Genomic DNA, 18698 nt, shown 5'->3' with positions numbered 1-18698 from the left:
CTAAAAAGGCATTTAGCAAATTATTCCCCTTTGAGTGTCCTAGGGTCTTGCGACAACGATATTAACATTCAGAAAGTGCGCACACTCTACTGTATTAAAATGTAAATTTAATCCAGTCATTCATGTATTCAAAAAAGGCTAATAGTTCTTGTTCTGAACCTGCCCAGACAACGAAATCATAATATTCCTCAACATATACAAACAAATGTATTATATATCTAACACAGCAGGGCTCACCCTGCTCTCCATAATATATACATTTATTTGGCTTCAAAAGGAGGACCAAAAAAAATAAATAAATAATAAACCTTCACAGGCTTCACCCACACCTAGGGTTCGTCAGAATGTGCACAATTATGTTCTGTGAAGACATATATACAAGATATTGTCCTTCGTCTATTGCCATGGCCCACATCAAGTCTTGTTCTTACAATGCTGTTGCAAAGCACCATATTTAAACATTTGGAAACATGATTTACTCATGATCCAATCTGAAACCTAGTGAACACCTTTTTTGGTAATAGCTTCCCTGTAAAGGCGGCGAAAACATGGAACTCACTTCCACAAGACTTGCAAACTGACCAACCTTACCTACTCTTTAGGAAAAATGTTATAAAACACATCATCTTGTCTGACCCATAGCCTCCTACCGCTTCTAGCCACGTGGAGTCCCTTATTCCCTCTCACTCATTAGCCCCACTTAACTTTTTGTTACCACTTGAAACTCATGTGGAATCTATTCTACCTGCGAGTCCAATTGTTCTACGGAGTGTAACACTCTAATTTGTATATTTGAACATTGTATATTGCTGAAACTCATATGTAAACTACTCTACCTGCGAGTCCAATTGCTCCACGGAGCAAAGTACTCTGCAATTTGTATACTTGTACATTATATATTACTGTAACCATATAGCTGCTATGTTCATACATCGAATTGTGCTTTGTAACTACAGAAGCCTTGATTATATATTTGTATATATCTGTATACTGCATAACTATGTAAGCCTTGCATTCTCATACTGTCGCGCCCTATTACCTCTGGATCTGGATCGCGTAAAAAGTGAATAAGCAAACAACCAAACACCCGAGTCCATTAGTCCAGTCCAACTTGTGTTATATTTCAAATGTATTCTTAATGGATCAAACATTTTCCCACAGATTTTAAAATGTGCAATGCTGTACTTCCGCAATAGTCTCAGAATAAAATAGAAAATGCCTATTGACATATCCCAGCGTTCAATCACAATACTCTGAATGTCATAAACTGCAAACACTAATGCGATACAAAGTGCTAATGCAAATTTGCATTACAAATATATTGTAATGTTAAAAGTGCAAAATGCGGGGGGGCGCTGTTCAGCAGCAAGCGGATACAGACGTGAGCCTCGGAGGCTCCGCCAGGCTGCCGACATCCTGGCTTCAAAATCCTGATCACATAGTCACCCGGGAGTGAAATTGGTCCTTGTGCAGACTGGTTGCCACGCTCTGTGCCAGTCTGGGCATACTGAGAAGCCCTGCAAATAGTGACCGCAAGTGGTCTGCGGCGTGTGGGGTCTGGCGTCATTTTGAACGAGTGACCAAGGTTGCAGCGGGACCTTATCGGGTGGTGTCTGCAGCAAGCTGTGAGACAGGCGAGGGACAGGGAGCAGTGGTGGGCAAGACCCGTGCCCAGCCGCGAACGCACAACCATATGACATGGCCAGGGTGGGCAAAGAACAACCCGATCTGGTGAGCAGAGGACTGGGCAGAGGGCGATGCATGGCCCTGTGCTCACCAGCATAGCCGGCAGGAGACCGCTCTGCGGCAGCGAAGAGGAGCAGAGACCAGCCCAGCCAAATTGCCCCACGGGGTGAAGCGTGAGAGTAGTCGACCACCAGCGGCTGGAGTGGACCAGTGGTGGCACTCCCCATCGGAAAGCCAACTCGGAACGGTGGCGGCCCGTTGAGCGGGACCTGGCGAGAGGTCTGGAGAGTGGGGCACAGCAGGAGGAGGTGGGTGCCTCTCCCTGTGAGCGCCGGCCCCCTGGAGGACCCGGGGGAACCGGCGCTCAGCACCTGTGCCTTCATATCAGATAACCTGGGCTGCAGTGTTGAAACCTGTCCGCCGCTGAGGCGGCCAGACAGTTTTTTTAATCTCTCGAACAGTGTGGAAACCACAGAAGCAGCCCGGCTCAGCAGGAGGGACTGGAGGGTAGGGACCGGAGCGTAGCATTAGCTAGGCCCACTCCACGATTGCACCCCCGGGCAGCAGGGTGAGACATTCAGCAAGCTAACGGAGCAATCCAGGGTATAATATTGAGTCAAGAAGGGGAACGCTGCCTCAGTCAGCCACCTGGGGCCATCAGGAAGAAGGGGCACTGCATGGGGATACAATGGGGAACACCAGCATGCTGAATAAACACAGCTGGGCCAAGTCGAGCTGCAGGAGCAATAGGGAGGGTGCACACACATTGGGACCCATCCCAGAGCCAAGATAGACATTGGTGGCCGTGCACTCCATGAGAAGGAGGGCACTGTGAGCTGTGGTCGCCTGGACTAGGTGGGGTCTGGAGATGGAGGTGTGGGGCCTCTGAATGGCAACACTCCAAAACAAAATGGACCAATTACATGGTGAGCGGCCCGTCCAACGCTTCGACTACCACCCCAGAAGAAAAGGGCTATACCTCAGTCACCAAAAGGTATATTACCATTTTTTGTACCTACATTATGCCACTTTTCTAAAAATAAACAAGGACACGTTTGCAAAACCCTGTTTTCGTGTCCTTGCCAATGCTCCTTGCACGAGTTTGCTGCAAATCCGTCCATGTTTTATTTTTTGAAAAGTGTCAAAATGTACGTACAAACAATAGTCATATAGTTTAGACCCCACTTGACAAAATCCATTCAGACTTTGCACAGATATTCAAGGTTGGGTCTATAATTTTTCTGAAAACTTTTGTCCACATTCGTCAAATGGCAACAAAGTTATAAGCCACCTAAAAATGTTGAGACCCCCCCTCTAATTTTGCCTCCTCTTGACAGAATCCAACCAAACTTTGAAAACAACATTTATATCTATATATAAAATCGTTTTGCTAACTTTTGTGCAGATTCGTCAAATGGCACCACATTTATAAGCCTTTACAATATTTTGGGAGGTCCCTCTAATTTTGTTCCCTCTTGACAAACAGCTCCACACTTTCCGTAACCATTCAGAACCAGGTCTAGAATAAAATTCCAAATGTCATGCAGTTTCATTGAGTGGCGCCAAAGTTATAAGCAATGCAAAACTGCTTTTCACCAACCCTGTAATGCAGAAATAGGCATATATGTCCCAGAAACTCTGAAGTGTTCGCGAACACCACAAGACTGTACCCAAACATCCGGACTGTTAGTGGACTTCGAGGGTGAAAACCACCCATTTGTTTGGCTTCTTACGGCCACATCCCATCCCATCCTCATCACCCCTCACCTCTCCAGAGATTATTTGATAAGTTTGACAAGTCCAAAGTTGTGCTTAATATGTTTTTACCCGTGGCTGCTCGTGAATCCAACATGGCAGGCGTTTCCAAAAATCTGACATACTTGACACTTTTCAGCATCCAATCAGTGGGTGTGTCCAATGTCTGCGGACCTCACGTCGCCCTCTAGGCCAATCAGATGCCTGTCCGCAGACCTATCAGGGAAGTGAGTCCCGAACCCAGATAGCACTAATTTTTTTGGACCTACATTTTGCCTGTTTCAAAGAAAACTAGTAGATGGCTTTAGACCAAATTTACAAAAGCACGCGTTCGGGACCAAGCCGCCGCTCCTGCCGCAAATTTGTTGGAAATCTGTCCAGCGGTTTGGTCTGTAGGCCTGAGCAAAATATTTTTTCCATTGAGTCTATGGAAGAAAAAAAAATGTGGGACCCCCCCACAACTTTGCCCCCCCCTTGATGAAACATCACCAAACTTGCGTCCAGGGGGAGCAAAGTTATATGCCGCCCAAAAAGTGCCCTTCCTATGAGTTGAGCAACTTAACCATAACTACAGGGCCGCTACCACAGGCCCCATCATACATATATATATACATACACATACACACAAAGCAAACATTTAAATTGCAAGCTACTAGCCAGATTTAGAAAAGTCACTCAATTCCATACATAGACACAGCTCACCATTTCTTACTCGCCAAGAGTCATCACTAGCCAATGGCATATTTTCCACCCCGATATATGATCTTCAAACTATTCTTCCACTGTTTTTGCTCAATTGACATACCTCATCTCAAAGTAATACATAAGAACATTAGACAGCAGGCATACTGTATTTCATCGACATACCCGAGATTTGAAAATAGAACTTATCTTGAAATTTGAAATAAATTGTTGTTCAAGATCTACTTCAAAAATGTCTAAATTAATACTTTGTTATTATACTGCAATAGAAACCCATCCATGTCGGAAAGTCATTCCTCTTGAGGGATAGAGGTATATAGACTAGTTAAATCCGTAGTAAATAGGATATGGGTACTGTACAAAAGGCGTAAAAAAAAAGTGCCTGTATCTTTCAAATATGTATTAAAATCATGTCAATATACAGCGACAAAGGATCCAGTAAACTGTTGGTAGCTTCTGTTATGGGACATGCTGGAGGAGTGACCAAAGATTGAGATATTTTTGCAAGAATATAAAATACTGGGACCAATGGATGCAAATGCAAGTACCGTTTAGCGCTTGGAGAAATCCAGTTTTCCATTTCAGAAGCATCCAACAGTCTAAATTGAAATGGTTTTTTCCTGTCTGTGATCTAACTCAATCTGCATATAAGTAAAAGAATCATTCAGTTGTCTTTTACATGCTTTATTTAGTATGTCATATTAAATGGGGCGCTATGGTTACAATTATCAGCAGGTTTGATGGTAATATTTTCATTCTCTACAACATTTAATTGTTGGCACTCGTTTCTACTTAGATTGTTCATTCATTAACTGAATGAAGACATTTTTATAAAAATAGTCCAAAACAACATTCTGTATCTCTGGTTAAAATTAGCTTTTTGGAGGCATTACCAAATGGTGCTCTTGCAACATTCAATGTTGGAGTGAATCAAATATATATATATATATATATATATATATATATATATATATATATACACACACACACATATACACTAATTAGATCAATTTGCTCCCTAAAAAGGTTGTGATCTAGATCAGAACAGAAGATTATCCTTTCTGGAGAACATTTCTTTGAATCGAAGTAAATTGTAATTCGGAGAGAATAACTAGGACTTTTTCCATTGAGCGACCTGCTTTTCATACTGGATCTTTTCTTCTGGTTTTGTCTGGCTGGGTAACGTCTTAAAAAGCAAACAGACCCGATTCAGTATCAGGCTGTACCATAAAAGACAGGAAAACTGTGTGCATGATATCTCACATTTAAATCAATAATACGATGTACTACAATTGAAATTAGTATTAAGATGTCTTGTTCAAGAAATTGTGTATAGAATGGTTTGTACATTCAGGTTTCCATTTTTATACTCTGAAAAGTGGTGCATAATCGTGTTCGTATAGCACTGAGAATATAAAGGATGTTCCAGATTTGTAATAATTATCAGTCACGTATACTGCACTGGCTCAGTACATAGAGTCAATACTTCAGTTGTGTCGGGACATACAACTTCGATGTGCCTTCGTTATATCTACTGCGCTTGAGTAGGGTAACTTTTTTCCATGGCACGAATGATAAAGCAGTGACAGAGTGAACAGTACGGACAGGTAGAGGTTTCCCATATTTCAACAAATGTGTTTTTTGATAACCATGTGTTACAAGTGTAGCGGAAAAGTTTGGAATTGAAAATGTTATGCCACACTGCTGCATTTTAATCTTGGCTAGGTACTGCAAACTGCCATGTTTAAACACTGTCTCTTGCCCGTGCCAGGTGAGGCTTTGGGCTTTACTGTGCATGTCCTTGCGATGAAGATTCTCTGCCCAGAGTGTAGCTATGCTCACCTTCATATCTCTCGCTTCCGACACGTTTCGCTTTTGCATATGTAAGCTTGTTTTAGGCTCCCACTTTCTTAGGAAACGCAGTTTAGCAAGTCATCATACTGTAAGCATGCTCACCTGCCTCAGACTGTGTGTGAACCTCCGAGGAGAATATACAGCTCCACTAAATATATCACTTTATGCTGTTCTCCTTGATAAACACAGTCTCAAGATGCGAGAATGCAGCTGGTATCAAAGGCTTTAAAGTGAGGAGTTGTTCCCTGCGTGTAACATTGTTTCAGTAGGATTCCTTGACCTGCCTGAACTGCCCCTTCGATTAAAATGCATGTGTTCCTTTGGGTACAAGAGAACGGTGCACGGAGGGGGGGGTTCTCACTTGAGCCAAAGTCTCGTACTGTCGGTTTCTTGTCCTGTTGCTTGCTTTTTACTAATAAATTGTTCACCAAACCACCAGAACAGTCGGTGGTCATTTTTCCATGACACAAGTAGGTCAAGTGGTTTTCACTGTTTCCATTTACAAATATGTCGAAATTAATAATGATTGACAGCACAGGAACCAAGCAGAAAGACCTGCTTTTCCATTATTTTCCATTTTTATCAATAAATACAGACAGAAAACAGATTGATTTCCATCTACATGCATGCGTAAAAATGGAAAACAGGGAGCCTTATGAATAATATTGTTAAAACGAGGAGGTAGTCTCATAGAGTGCAGAACATTTCCTGGCCCATGTCAGGGTCAGATTATTGGGGTAATGTTGACTGAAAATTGAGCTGGAGTTTTGTTGTGGTTCTGCACAGATAACTTTGGAACAAGGTTATATAAATATCTGAAATACTAAAGAGAGATTCATGTAAATATACAAGTGCAACCTCTATTGTGTTTCTTTATTACATGGGAGTTATGTAGCTTTTGGTTATATAATAGGAGAGCCTGGTTGGCTTGAACCCAGCAACATTTAGATCCTGGTGACAACCAAACATTCATATGTGACACTAAATCTGCATGGACACCTCCAGAAGACATTTAAAGCATAATGGGTCATCTTTGACGCGCACGTTCAATTTGCAGCACGGCACATAATAACGCCTGGTTCCCCAGAGGTAGCTCCTGCTTACTGGGTTGATCTGATTTTGATTTTAATGTTTGTATTGTGCAAATCAGTAAGGAGCCAGGAAGAGACTGCATCTAGGTGCACATGATCACGACACAAAATCGACTTTTAGCTCCTGGCAATGAAATCTTTCTTTCGACCCACGTTATACAATTCATAGCCAGGTTTGAAATTGCTAAGTGGTGGGAGCTGTTTAGCTTCTGAGTAGGGCCAAGAAGAGCCTGGCTAGCTTGACATCAAAATCTATCTTTGGCTCCCCAGGAAAACTATACCCAAAATGAACGGTGTCATGGAAGTTGCATAAAAAGGTGCAACAGTAAACCTGTAGAAGACACGTAAAGTTAGAAAAGTCAAATGTACTGTACGCAAGTTATTGTTGCATCTCATTTGGAAGTTAGATTTGTTCCATACTATGTACAAATGCCTCATTTTGCAGCAGAGAGAAAGAGTGCAAAAGATAGTGGCAGTTATGAAATAGAAGCAAAGTTAGGTGAACACTGACAGATCAAGTAGCGAGGTGGAAGATTTGATAAAAAACAAATGCAATATAAAAGACAATGTAAAAAATGAAGACAGGTAAAGTAACATGGCAAGAGACCAAGGATTCAACAGAAACAGTCAGCAATGGAGTACGAGGCACAGAAAAAGAAAGAGGGGCTCAAGTAATGTGCATTTTTGGGTACATGACACAGTTTGGGGAAGAAAGCAAGTTCAACCATATTTCAGGGACTCCATTCACAAGACTGGACTTAAGTAGATCTTGGGACACGCTGAGGAACTCCTGGTCAGAAGGAAATTCTGACACCAAAGAGCTACTTCAAGCTCCATGAATTGCAGTTTCGGCCCCTGCAGTTCCACCTCAATGTGTTCCTTGCAGTTGTGAAGCAGGAAAACGCTGAGAAAGAAGCAGGAGAAAGTTGGGAACTTCCAGGTTTTTATATGCTTTCAGGAGAATAAAAGTCCAGAAGCACAGTGAGCAACTGTTAAACCCTTAAGTGTAGGGCGCAATGTGACAAAGCTGCAAAACCCTGACCTCACAAAGACTAGCTTTACCGTCAAAGGCTCTATAAAACTATCCATTAGCAGCTCATCGAAGCTCACTCCTAGCTAGTCTAGGTGCCAGTAAAGAACGTAAGAGAGAAGTGGTGGGTAAAGTGACTTGAGTTTGTGATGTACATGCCTGGCACATTTCTAATCAAGTGTATCGCATTCAGAGCAAACATAGCAGGGATCAAAATTAAGATTGGATAAGCAGGAGCTAAAAGAAGCCACTGTGTATCCAGCATTAACCAATGACCAGGAGCTACTACTGGGGACCAAGGAGCTAGTGCGCAGCGTTCTGAAAATGTAACTTTCACATACGTTGCAATCTTTTTTGTCCATTATGTGTGACCCCTTATGCTTTAAATGTTGTGTAGATGTCCTAATGTTTATTTCTAGATTGTCCCAAATGCACATGCACAGCATTAAATTCACATAGGTGTGCTTGTTAAGCTTCAGACAGTCTGGGAACCAAAAGTAGCTCCTGGTAGCTGTTAGTGTCAAGCTAACCAGGCATCTCCAGGCTACAGGCAGGAGCCAAGTAGCTTCCAGCTCCCCTCAATTTCGAACCCTGCACTGTGCTAGAAATACTGAGAACATGTCAAAGTCACTGCCTAGGAAGGTGGGCATGAAAGACATCATTGTTTAACATTGGGTGATGCAGCTCATTTAAAACGTGACATTATGTCTTACCATTTAGTCGTGTAGACACCATTCAGGGGATCCCAACCCACTACGAGAGCCGTATCAATTTCCCTCTTAGACCCTCATCACGCCATACCCCCATGTCAGATAGAGGACCACTCTTATGCATGACACATACTGGTGTCTAACAGACAAACAGTGCTTCAACACGATTGAGCATCGAGCGTGACGATGACATTGCGTCACAAGTTTCCCAAATTGCATCATTTCTATCATCTGAGGGCTGACAGCACAAGATTCTCCTTTACAAGTGATATTCTCTTTTGTTCTTCCATCATAAACCGTATGGTACAGATCCCCTTTCCTTATACGACTTGTACATTTAGTTTACACTACGGGACACCAGCGCAAAGACGTGAACGTGTCACGCACCCGGACTGCTGATAGCAACTACCTTCCTTAGCAACGCGGCCAGTCATACCCTTTTCACGGCGCACGAAGGAAGAGGCAGCAGAACGCTACATACAGCAATACACCCGGTTAGTAATCTGGACACTGCTTATTCTTAAATAGATGCGATAACACAGGGTAAGCTTTACTATCTGAAATGTTCACTTTACAGGTCGGTCAATTCAGGTCATTAATAACATAGCATCTACTGCCCCGTTCAACTGGGCCAGAGGCACCATTTCGGTGTCACGCAGCACGATACACTTCAGAACACCATGTGAGTTAATGTGAATATTTACTCCCAGCATATAATGGGACGTATGGACCGGTACTTACCACTCAATACCTATTAATTTCCTTACTTCACAGATGATAGACTGCCTGATTTAAATGCTTATTTGCAATGTGAGTTTATACACAACACAAGACCTGGGGAGGTGAGACGAAGTACAGAGTTACTGCCATTTCAGGACTAAGTCATCATGCACCCAGTGATAATACAGTTACATTGGTCCTTTTTCCATATAGATTTGTGCACAGTGGATGAATTTACTTGGGCCATGTCCACAGGATGGACATACGAGCTGCATACTTCTGGAATGTTCATACCCCTAGGGTGACTTATTAAGCTTAGGGTGCCTTGAAATCTTGTTTGACATGACGAATATAAATTGATATATTTATATACAATTGTCTTTTGTTACATTACAGTTATACTATTGTGGGAACTTTTTCTTTTGCTTTGTATAGCTCTGCGGTCCATGTGCCAGGACTGTCATTTCTCCCCTGCATCTTAAGACTTTAATGTCAACCGACCAAGACCAAAATAATTAATTGATATCCACTATATTGACTAGGAGTGCAGTGTATAGTACCTTTTCAGTTCATGAAAGATATCACTGTCTCGGGAGGATAGCTCAGGGGCAACATGCTCACCTTGGAAGCAATCCGACACTGAGCAACACAGGTACGATCCCCAGGTCCATGCTTAGAAATCTCTGGGTATTAAGCGCGTTATAAATAACCTACCATATCATCATATCATTGCCAGGACAAGCATTGACAATGCCAACAGTTTGGGCTTTTGTGAAGGCATGGGAAAGGCACTTGCTAGGGGCTGACAAAGTGGTATTAAATGGCCATTGATGGTAGCAGGTGCAAGTACTTGGGCATACAATAGCATGGTCTGCCAAATTCCCAATAGTTACACACAAGCCAAAACTGTGGTCTTTGCCAATGCTTGTTTTTAACAGGACTTCAATGAAGGACATGCATAGTGCTGAAGGCAGACGAGTTTAAGACATCTTTATTGCAGCAGTAGTGAGTTTACAGCTTGAATTAATTATTTAACTCTCAGGCGACTCCTTTGAAAAAGCACTCGCAGGAACTTCGAGTGCAAACTTCAATGGTAGGCTTGAGTTCAAAGAGATCTCATTGGGCAGTGTCTTGGACAGGAACTGGGTGGCAATGGCCATAGGGATTAGCATGGCCATGGGCAGTCAATGGGGGGGGGGCAACTAACCAAACAACCACCACAAGATGTGTGACCCTCCTCGTATGGCATTTCACCCCAGCTGTACTCTAATGCAATAGTTAGAGCTCATAATAGCACAAACTAAAAATAGATTTCAATCTGTTTAAAAAGTGGTCTAAAATAAATTAATAAAAAAAACTGGAAGAACCAGCCTGGGATGTACACTTTCCATCATAACTCTCCCACAATACAATCATAAGGACCTCCTGGTGATGAGTAAATACAAAAAGAACATCCTCCAACCTACAAAAAGGGACAGTGGGTGTTCCGGTCACTGATTAAAAAAAAGGGGGAATAGCACATTAGCACTGCTCATAAGATATCGAGGGAAATTGGGGCTCACCAGCCCATGCCACACTACCCTCAAAGGAGCACAGTTCTTCCACCCTTGTCCAATAAACGCCAAGTCTATTTCACCTATCAGCTAGCGAGCTAGTACACGCACACACCAAATAGGAGCGTTCAACGCTCATGTCCCTAAAACACAAAATAAATATAAAAAAAGACTGCTCCCAGGAGAAGTCCATACTAACACCCTGTCCCGAAAAGCACCCAATCAACTAATCAGACCACGCCCCCATACAACACCAACAACAGGAGCACGCATATTGGGCTCTGGTATTGAACCGCTCCTAAACGCAAGTACTGAACGAACACAGGACTCAGTGGATGTTAGTCCCTCGAGAAACATAAAAGCCCCCACTCACTAGTGCGAGCTCTGCCAGAAGTTTCCAGCCATAAGAAGACCGTAGGGCTGATGTGTGCACCCGGACAGTAAGCCGAGCTTCTTGCTGCCGGTTCAGAGCAGCCCTCTACAGTACTGCGCGGAAGTGGAACACCGGGTCCGTAGCTACCAGGAGGAAGGGACCGGGAGACGTCCAACGTCACGCGCCGACGTCAGACCGTCTTCCCTACTTGCCCACGCCTGTGCGCACGATTGGTGTAAGCGGAGGGTGCAGCGATCGGATGCTGTACCAAACGCTCTGAATGCCTGTCAGAACACCGAAGTCAGGCTTCATGTATTTTTTTTTGATTGGGTCCCAAATCGTATCGATTTAATACAAATTGCAGGCTAAAAGAATTGCGCGACATTTTGGGCTCTGTGGCGACAAATATTGAGCAGAGACAATAATGTTGTCCAGACAGTTTATGTATTTAGGGAGGAGAGTTTGCCGTCTCACATTTGGTCAGTATTATATGCTCCCGGAGAAAAACTTGCGGGCTTCATTGACAATTATCTCGGCGAATTGGGCTGCTTGTTTTTCAAGACTCGTAATTTTTGGAGCCCAAAAAAAAAATAAGAAAAAATCTATGCCCAGGGCCAGATGGCCATTCAAACTTCAGTTTTGAAGGGACGACCCAGATTGTGTTATGTTATGTTAAAGGTACTTATATAGCACCATCACCAACTGAATTGGTCTCCATGCGCTCTGGCGGATCTGCAAACAAGAAGGTGGGATGGGTTAGTAAGGTGAAGAAGGAGGAGGATAGTGAGAGGAGTGGTGTACTGTTGGCAGCTTCAACTCGGTTGACACCAGGTGCTGAGCTTTGGTGCGAGTATTGGAGTGTCAGTCCGCGTGTGCTGTTGGTGCGGCTTATGTGTTGTGGTGTGGTGAATTGCGTGCAGCTTGATTGTGCGAGAGATGGTTGTGAGTTTTTTGAGCAATATAAGTATGCAGAGAGTTTGAGCTTATATTGGTTAGTGGGTTATATAAAATGTAACATGCTAACATTCACAGTTTTGTCTAAGTGTAGTATTTGCTGATCTTCATAATTCCGTCCAAGTGCGGCACTCACTAAACTTTACAATAATTATGTAGATATGGGGCAGGATAGTGTTCTCAATTCTAAGTGTGGCACATGCTAACATTCAAGTTCCATCTAGGTGTGGCGTGCGCTAACATTCACAATCCTATCTAGATGCAACGCAGGCCAAAGTTAGGAATTCCGTCTAAGTGTGGCACATGCTAAAACTCAAGTTCCATCTAGTTGTGGCATATGCTAACATTCACAATCCTATCTAGATATGGCGCAGGCTGATCTCAGTTCTACGTGTGGCACATGCTAACATTCAAGTTCCATCTAAGTGTGGCATATGCTGTCATTCACAGTCCGATTTAGGTGCGACGCAGGCTAGCATCCACAATTCCCTCCAGGCGTGACACTTGTTAACAGTGACTAGTATGTTAGGATGCAGTGCAAGGCAACATTTCAAATACTGTCATGGATAAAATCAGGCTGGTGGTCACAATTCGTTCTAAGTATGCATGGGCTAAGTCTATGGCAGTCTATGTTATGGCAAGGTAAGGTAGAGTGGTGGGGGCTTTCTGGTGTAGAGTAATTGCACTACACCCCACACATGCCACACTTACAGTTTTTGTTGGTGTCTGTTAACTGCTGGCTTCATTGGCTTCCCCTGCGGACACAGGCAGACACTTCTGGAGCCGCCTTTGTGGGAGCTGCCCTTTGCCTTGGGGCCCTTAGCCGAAGTGGCTGCCGGGCAGGGGGCTGCCCTATAACAGGCTAGTTATGACCGGTGATAAAGCCTATCAGGGGACGGGGCGGGCACGGGAGGCAGGAGCTGGGTGGGGAAAAGGGAACGAGGAAGCACAGTGTATGGAGGGGTGGGGGTCTAAATCAAGCAAAATGGACACTAAAAACAAGGTCAGGAGGTCAGGATCAACATCTTAACCCTTCTATTTAGAAATATTGTTCATACTGTAATGTACTGTTGCGCAGTGAAGAATCCAGCATTGCAAAAGTGTGGCGGCAGCCGAGGGGGGTGGGTGTTGTTATTGACAGCAAAAACAGTCCTGCTACTTTTTCCCCTAAATGCAGTGCAGCCGATTCCATATGTCTCATTCGTTCCCCCAATCAACATTTTTGGTAACATTAGTGGCAGATGGCATTTTAACAACTACACATAACAGAACAAAAAACTGCATGACTATTACAGTTGCAGGAAACTCATCTATTTGAGCCCTGTCCAAAATACATTCAAACTTCCTAATTTGCATATGCTTTACACTACATACACCACCATAGAAATATGTTGAGCAATAAGAGTATGGCTTTAGTTTCATTCTCCCCATCCTGCATGCAAAGTCACAATAGCATCATGCAGATTCATGTGAGCCTAACAAATTCCCGTTGTCCCACAGTAGATTGATGTATGCTAGTTGTTTTGCATTCGCCAGTTCAGCTTTTATGTGCTCAAAAGAAAGACTGCACTCTTCTGACCACCTGAACGTCTCTTCTTTCTTCAGTAGCCTCCTGAGGGGTTCTGTCGTTGTGGCATATCCTGGTATGTACCTGGCACAACAGCCCACAATGCAGAGGAATGACCTCACCCATGACAAATGTGTGGGTGCAGCCAGGTTAGTAATGGTACAAACCTTCTCCGGGTCTGGCTTCATCCCCTCATCCGAGAAGAAATTTCCATAAAATCAAAGCTTCCTTTTGTTTGTTGCATTTGTCCAAGTTCAGTGTAAGACCTACTTCCTCTAGTGCTTCACAAACTACAACCAGTGCCATGTATTGTTCCTCTTGTGATGTGATGTGATGTGATGTGATGTGATGTGATGTGATATGGCATTTATAATGCACCTATACACAAGTGTTTCAAGGTGCAACGAGGCAAGGGAGGGGGAACAGAAGAAGGACAGAGAAAACAATCTTACTAGGCCAAGTGAAATTGAGATTGTGCAAGTGCAGGGGAGGGGGGAGGGGAAAAGTGCCTGGGGAAAGGGGAGGGGGGCAGTGCTGTACATGGGATCAAACAAAACAAGAAGTGCGGCCAGTAGATGGCAGGTGCAAGGGTATGTGCAGACAGCAGGTGTCCAGAAGTGCAGGTTGGGGACTCTAGGGTTACAGATACAGGCCCAAGTGCAAGGGTTGCCGGGAGGCAGTGCAGGTGTGCAACTGGGCGGGCAGGGACCTGGGCCTGAAATCAGAGGGTAGCCAGGTGACCAGTGCAGTATCATCCAGGAAATCAGCAGGGGAGAGGAAGAGAGAAGGCATAAGCAAATAGGAAGGTCTTGAGGTGCTTCCAGAACCGGAGATGGTATAACTCAATTTTCAGAGAGGCAGGGAAGCTGATCCAGAGGGAGGCCCCAGCCGAAGAAAGAGATTTACCACCAATTTGTTGCTTGGAGAAGCAACGGACCCTGAGGGAGTTGGAGGTGTTGGAGCGGAGAGCTCGAGTAGGAAGGTATTTACTAAGAGAGTTGGAGGTATTTAGGACCCAAGCCCCAGACAGCCTGGTGGACAATGCAGAGGGTCTTGAACTTAATCCTCGCAGCCACTGGGAGCCAATGCAGAGATTTCAGTGCTGGAGAGATACAATCCCTGGGCTTGAGGCCAAGGACAAGTCTCGTAGTCCTGTTTTGGATGAGTTGCAGAGGGCAGAGAGTAGAACCAGGCAGATTTCAAAAGAGGCTGTTGCAGTAGTCCAGCCTAGAGAGAACCAGAGCTCTAGAGACAATGGGCCTCATTACGACCCAGGCGGTAAGTTACCGCCTGGGTCGTACCTTTACCGCCATGTCGTAAACTATGTTTACGCCATGGTGGTTGGCGGACTTACCGCCCCATTCCGAGGTTGGCGGGGCGGTAAGTCCCCATTAACCCATTTACCCTTCCCCATTCCCATTTTTGCCCCATAGGGCATAATGGGAGTGGGGAAGGCGTTAATTACGCCACTGTAAATTACGGTGGCGTAATTAACGACAAGGTCCCTTAGCGCCATGGATTTTAACACCTGCTAAAAGCAGGTGTTAAATCCTCCATGGCGCTAAGGGACCTCGGAATCAGGCGGTAAGGGTCGGCGCTGTTTACGCCGCCGTAAACCCCTTACCGCCTGGGTCCTAATGAGGCCCAATGAGCTTCTGGGGGAAGGAGAGGAAAGGAAGAATACCTCTGAGGAGGTGCAGTTGGTAGTTTTACTTCTTAGAGACATCAGCGATGTGAGGAGAAAAGGAGAGTGTGGAGTCGAAGATGACCCTGAGGTTCTTAGCCTCACAGATGGGAGCCAGAAGAGGGCCAAGGGAGTCCAGCCAGAGATTGATAGGAAAGGAGGGTGCTGATGAGGAGAATCTCCGTCCTATTGGCATTAAGACAGAGATTGTTGGTGGCACACTACTCCTCGATAGCAGGCAGACAGTCGGAGATGAGAGAAGGAGAAGAGGTGGCAGAGAGCAGCCGGAAAACAAGCTGAGTATCATCCGCATAGCACTGAAAGTTGGAGCAGAGAGCAGCAATGTGGTGGGCAAAAGGTGCCAGATATTGGTTGAACAACCACAGAGAGAGGCTAGACCCCTGGGGAACACCACAGGTAGAGAGTGAGATGGAGGAAAGGAAGGACCCAAGTTGGACCTGGAAGGGTCAATCAGAGAGTAACGAGGTCAGCCAGGCCAGGGCCTGATCGGTGATACCCAGGTTATCACAGAGATGATTGAGCAGGGTGGCATGGTTGACCGTGTCAAAGGCAGAAAAGAGATCAAGTAAGATGAGGACTGAAGGGAGATTAGAATTAAGGTTAGATAGTAGGTCTTTCCGGATGTGCAGGAGAGGGAGAGCAGTTTCCGTGCTTCTGGCTGCTCTGAAGCCCAACTGATGGTCATGGAGACAACCAACAGATTCAGTGTGAAGATTAAGCTGGGAGATGGCCAGCCTTTCCAGGAGTTTGCCCAGAAAAGAAGTGATGGAGTTCGGGCGATAGTTAGCCGGGCAGGAGGGGTCGGCTGAGGGTTTGTTAAGAAGAGGGTGCACGTGAGAGTGCTTTAGGGGGTAAGGGAATGCTCCAGTGGTGAAGGAGTGGTTGCTGAAGTCAGCCAGGGTAGGAGTGACAGTGTCAATGTGGTCCTTGATGGTTTTGGAAGAACGTGGAAGAATCTGTTTAGATGAGACTTTCATAGATTGGACCTGTCTAGAAACCTTGTCTGGGGAGAACAAAGGAAAGGCAGAGAAAGAGGGGGGAGAGGTGGCCACACGGGAGCCAGAGAGAGAGTAGAGGGAGGAGGAGAGGAAGAGAGGGTGGACAGGATGTCCTGGGTTTTAGAGATGAAATGAGAAGCTAGGGCCATGCAGAGGGCCTGGGAGTGGACAGGAGAGGTAGAGACTGCAGCAGGATTGGCCAGCTCCTTGCAGATTTTAGAGTTCGGCCGAATTGTTAGATGCAGCAGAGACGTGGGCTTGAATGTGGGCTCTCTTCTTAGTGTGGACAGAGAGCCGGTATTCGGAAAGACCACAGGCCAACATGTCATCACTGTAATGGAAGGCAGTTTGTATTGGTAGGAGCACCTGTCTAATTGATTGCCTCTTGGAATATCTCTGAGCGTTTGGTACCTGAATAACCCATCATAGGTAGCAAAGGTGGCAACTGTTCGGAATTAGGTATGTAGTTCCATTTGGTGATATCCTTGATTCAAATCAAGTTTGGAGAATCTTGTGGCCCTGTTGAGCTGCACCATCATGTCCTCTATTTCTGGTCCAGGACGTCGGTCCCTTTGGATGGCTATGTTGGTCCCCCTCATAAAATGGGATGATCCCTTCCCCCGATTCCCGTCCAGACCATGGCCTATGATGTCACGACCTAAGCACACACCGCGGGATGAGTTCAGCCCTCTGACTGCTGTCCCAGACGTCAAGATCCACTGTGGCCACGCCCTGCACGCCCAGGCCAGCTGCGCGTCATCCAAAGCACGTGGTGGGACCTCGGGTGGAGCTGAGACCGACCATATGGACCAACTCGATTAGACGTCACCCACCAATATCGCCATCGTTAGAGATGACATGACGACATAGCCAACGAACAAGAACACACGTGCCACCAAGCACCTGGATCAGACACACACCAGCCCACACAAAGAACATTCTCAATGCTATGACGTAGAGGACCGCTCACGCTCACAGACATGCATCGTTGTTATTTTTCACATAGGCTAACTACTGCACCGCAGAAACACAAGACGCCAGAAGAGCTTGTGTATATGCTTGCAGATGCTTCTTTGCTACTAAAACCATGAAGATGTCACCCTCGCGACCCCAGTGTTATGGACTGTATGCCACCACCCATAGACTAGGCCAAGGTAGGCCACAAACCAGAGTCCCCAGGCCTGGAGCAGCTCAGATGGAGCTGTGAGGTGCTGAACATGCAGAACAAACCCTGACGGGAACCCCACAGCCAAGTCCACAAAGTTGCAATCTACACACGGCACTCCCAGCGCCAAGGTTACACCTGCCACTGCTAAACTCCTCGGAGCAGAAATACAAATCAAATCCCCATAATTCTGCTTCAGCCATGGTCGCTCAACACGTGACTAGGCCGACCTGATACGATGCCAAGTTCCAAGGACCAGAGAAGCTCTGGGGTCTCACGTCTGGGACCCAGACTGCAACAACGAAGTTACAAGTTGGACACCGGCAGCGATGGGAAAGGGACACTCAACAGCTAGTAGTAAGACATGTCCATTGTGCGCCACTGACACATAGTCATACATTGTTGCCAACACCATGTACATCACGAGCTGGGAATGGCGATGGTCCCAGGCTTGGGGGCTTGCGGATGAACCAATCAGAATACGAGTGGCTTACCACTGACAACACTATAATTCAACCAATCACTAACTTTCCCCATGTAACTATTTTCATGTAGCAATTCTTAGGGACGACCCAAGCGTACCACCTGACCCCTTCTCTACCAATAACATTTCCATCTATACTGACCCTACCACTCGGGGAGCCAACCCGAGATAGCGTTAGGTTTAGGGGCTAGTTTTACCAGGTGACGCACGTAGTTGCGTCATCCGGTTAGAAAAAGGGCCTGCAATCCGATTACCGCTGAGATGTTTCTTGGGTACCTATGCTCCGAGAACTTGTCCCTGTCTGTTTTGTGCAATAAACAGCAGTAACTCCTTGCTCTTGTGTGTGCCTCA

At 45.3% G+C, this 18698-nt stretch overlaps 1 protein-coding gene across 1 annotated transcript in view; it reads right to left on the bottom strand.

The window, feature by feature from the left end:
- CCNC (cyclin C) overlaps nucleotides 1-11739 on the bottom strand; it is an 813217-nt gene extending 801478 nt beyond the window's left edge. Inside the window, exon 1 of the mRNA XM_069606395.1 lies at nucleotides 11475-11739. Coding sequence (XP_069462496.1) covers nucleotides 11475-11506 — 32 coding nt within the window. The 5' untranslated portion in view covers nucleotides 11507-11739. The remainder of the gene's footprint in view (nucleotides 1-11474) is intronic.
- Nucleotides 11740-18698: the final 6959 nt, after the last annotated feature.

The sequence above is a fragment of the Ambystoma mexicanum genome, chromosome 4p (genome assembly GCF_040938575.1).
Source record: "Ambystoma mexicanum isolate Mex_15411 chromosome 4p, UKY_AmexF1_1, whole genome shotgun sequence".
Classification (NCBI taxonomy): Eukaryota; Metazoa; Chordata; class Amphibia; order Caudata; family Ambystomatidae; genus Ambystoma; species Ambystoma mexicanum.
This window is presented reverse-complemented; position numbering and strand designations above follow the sequence as displayed.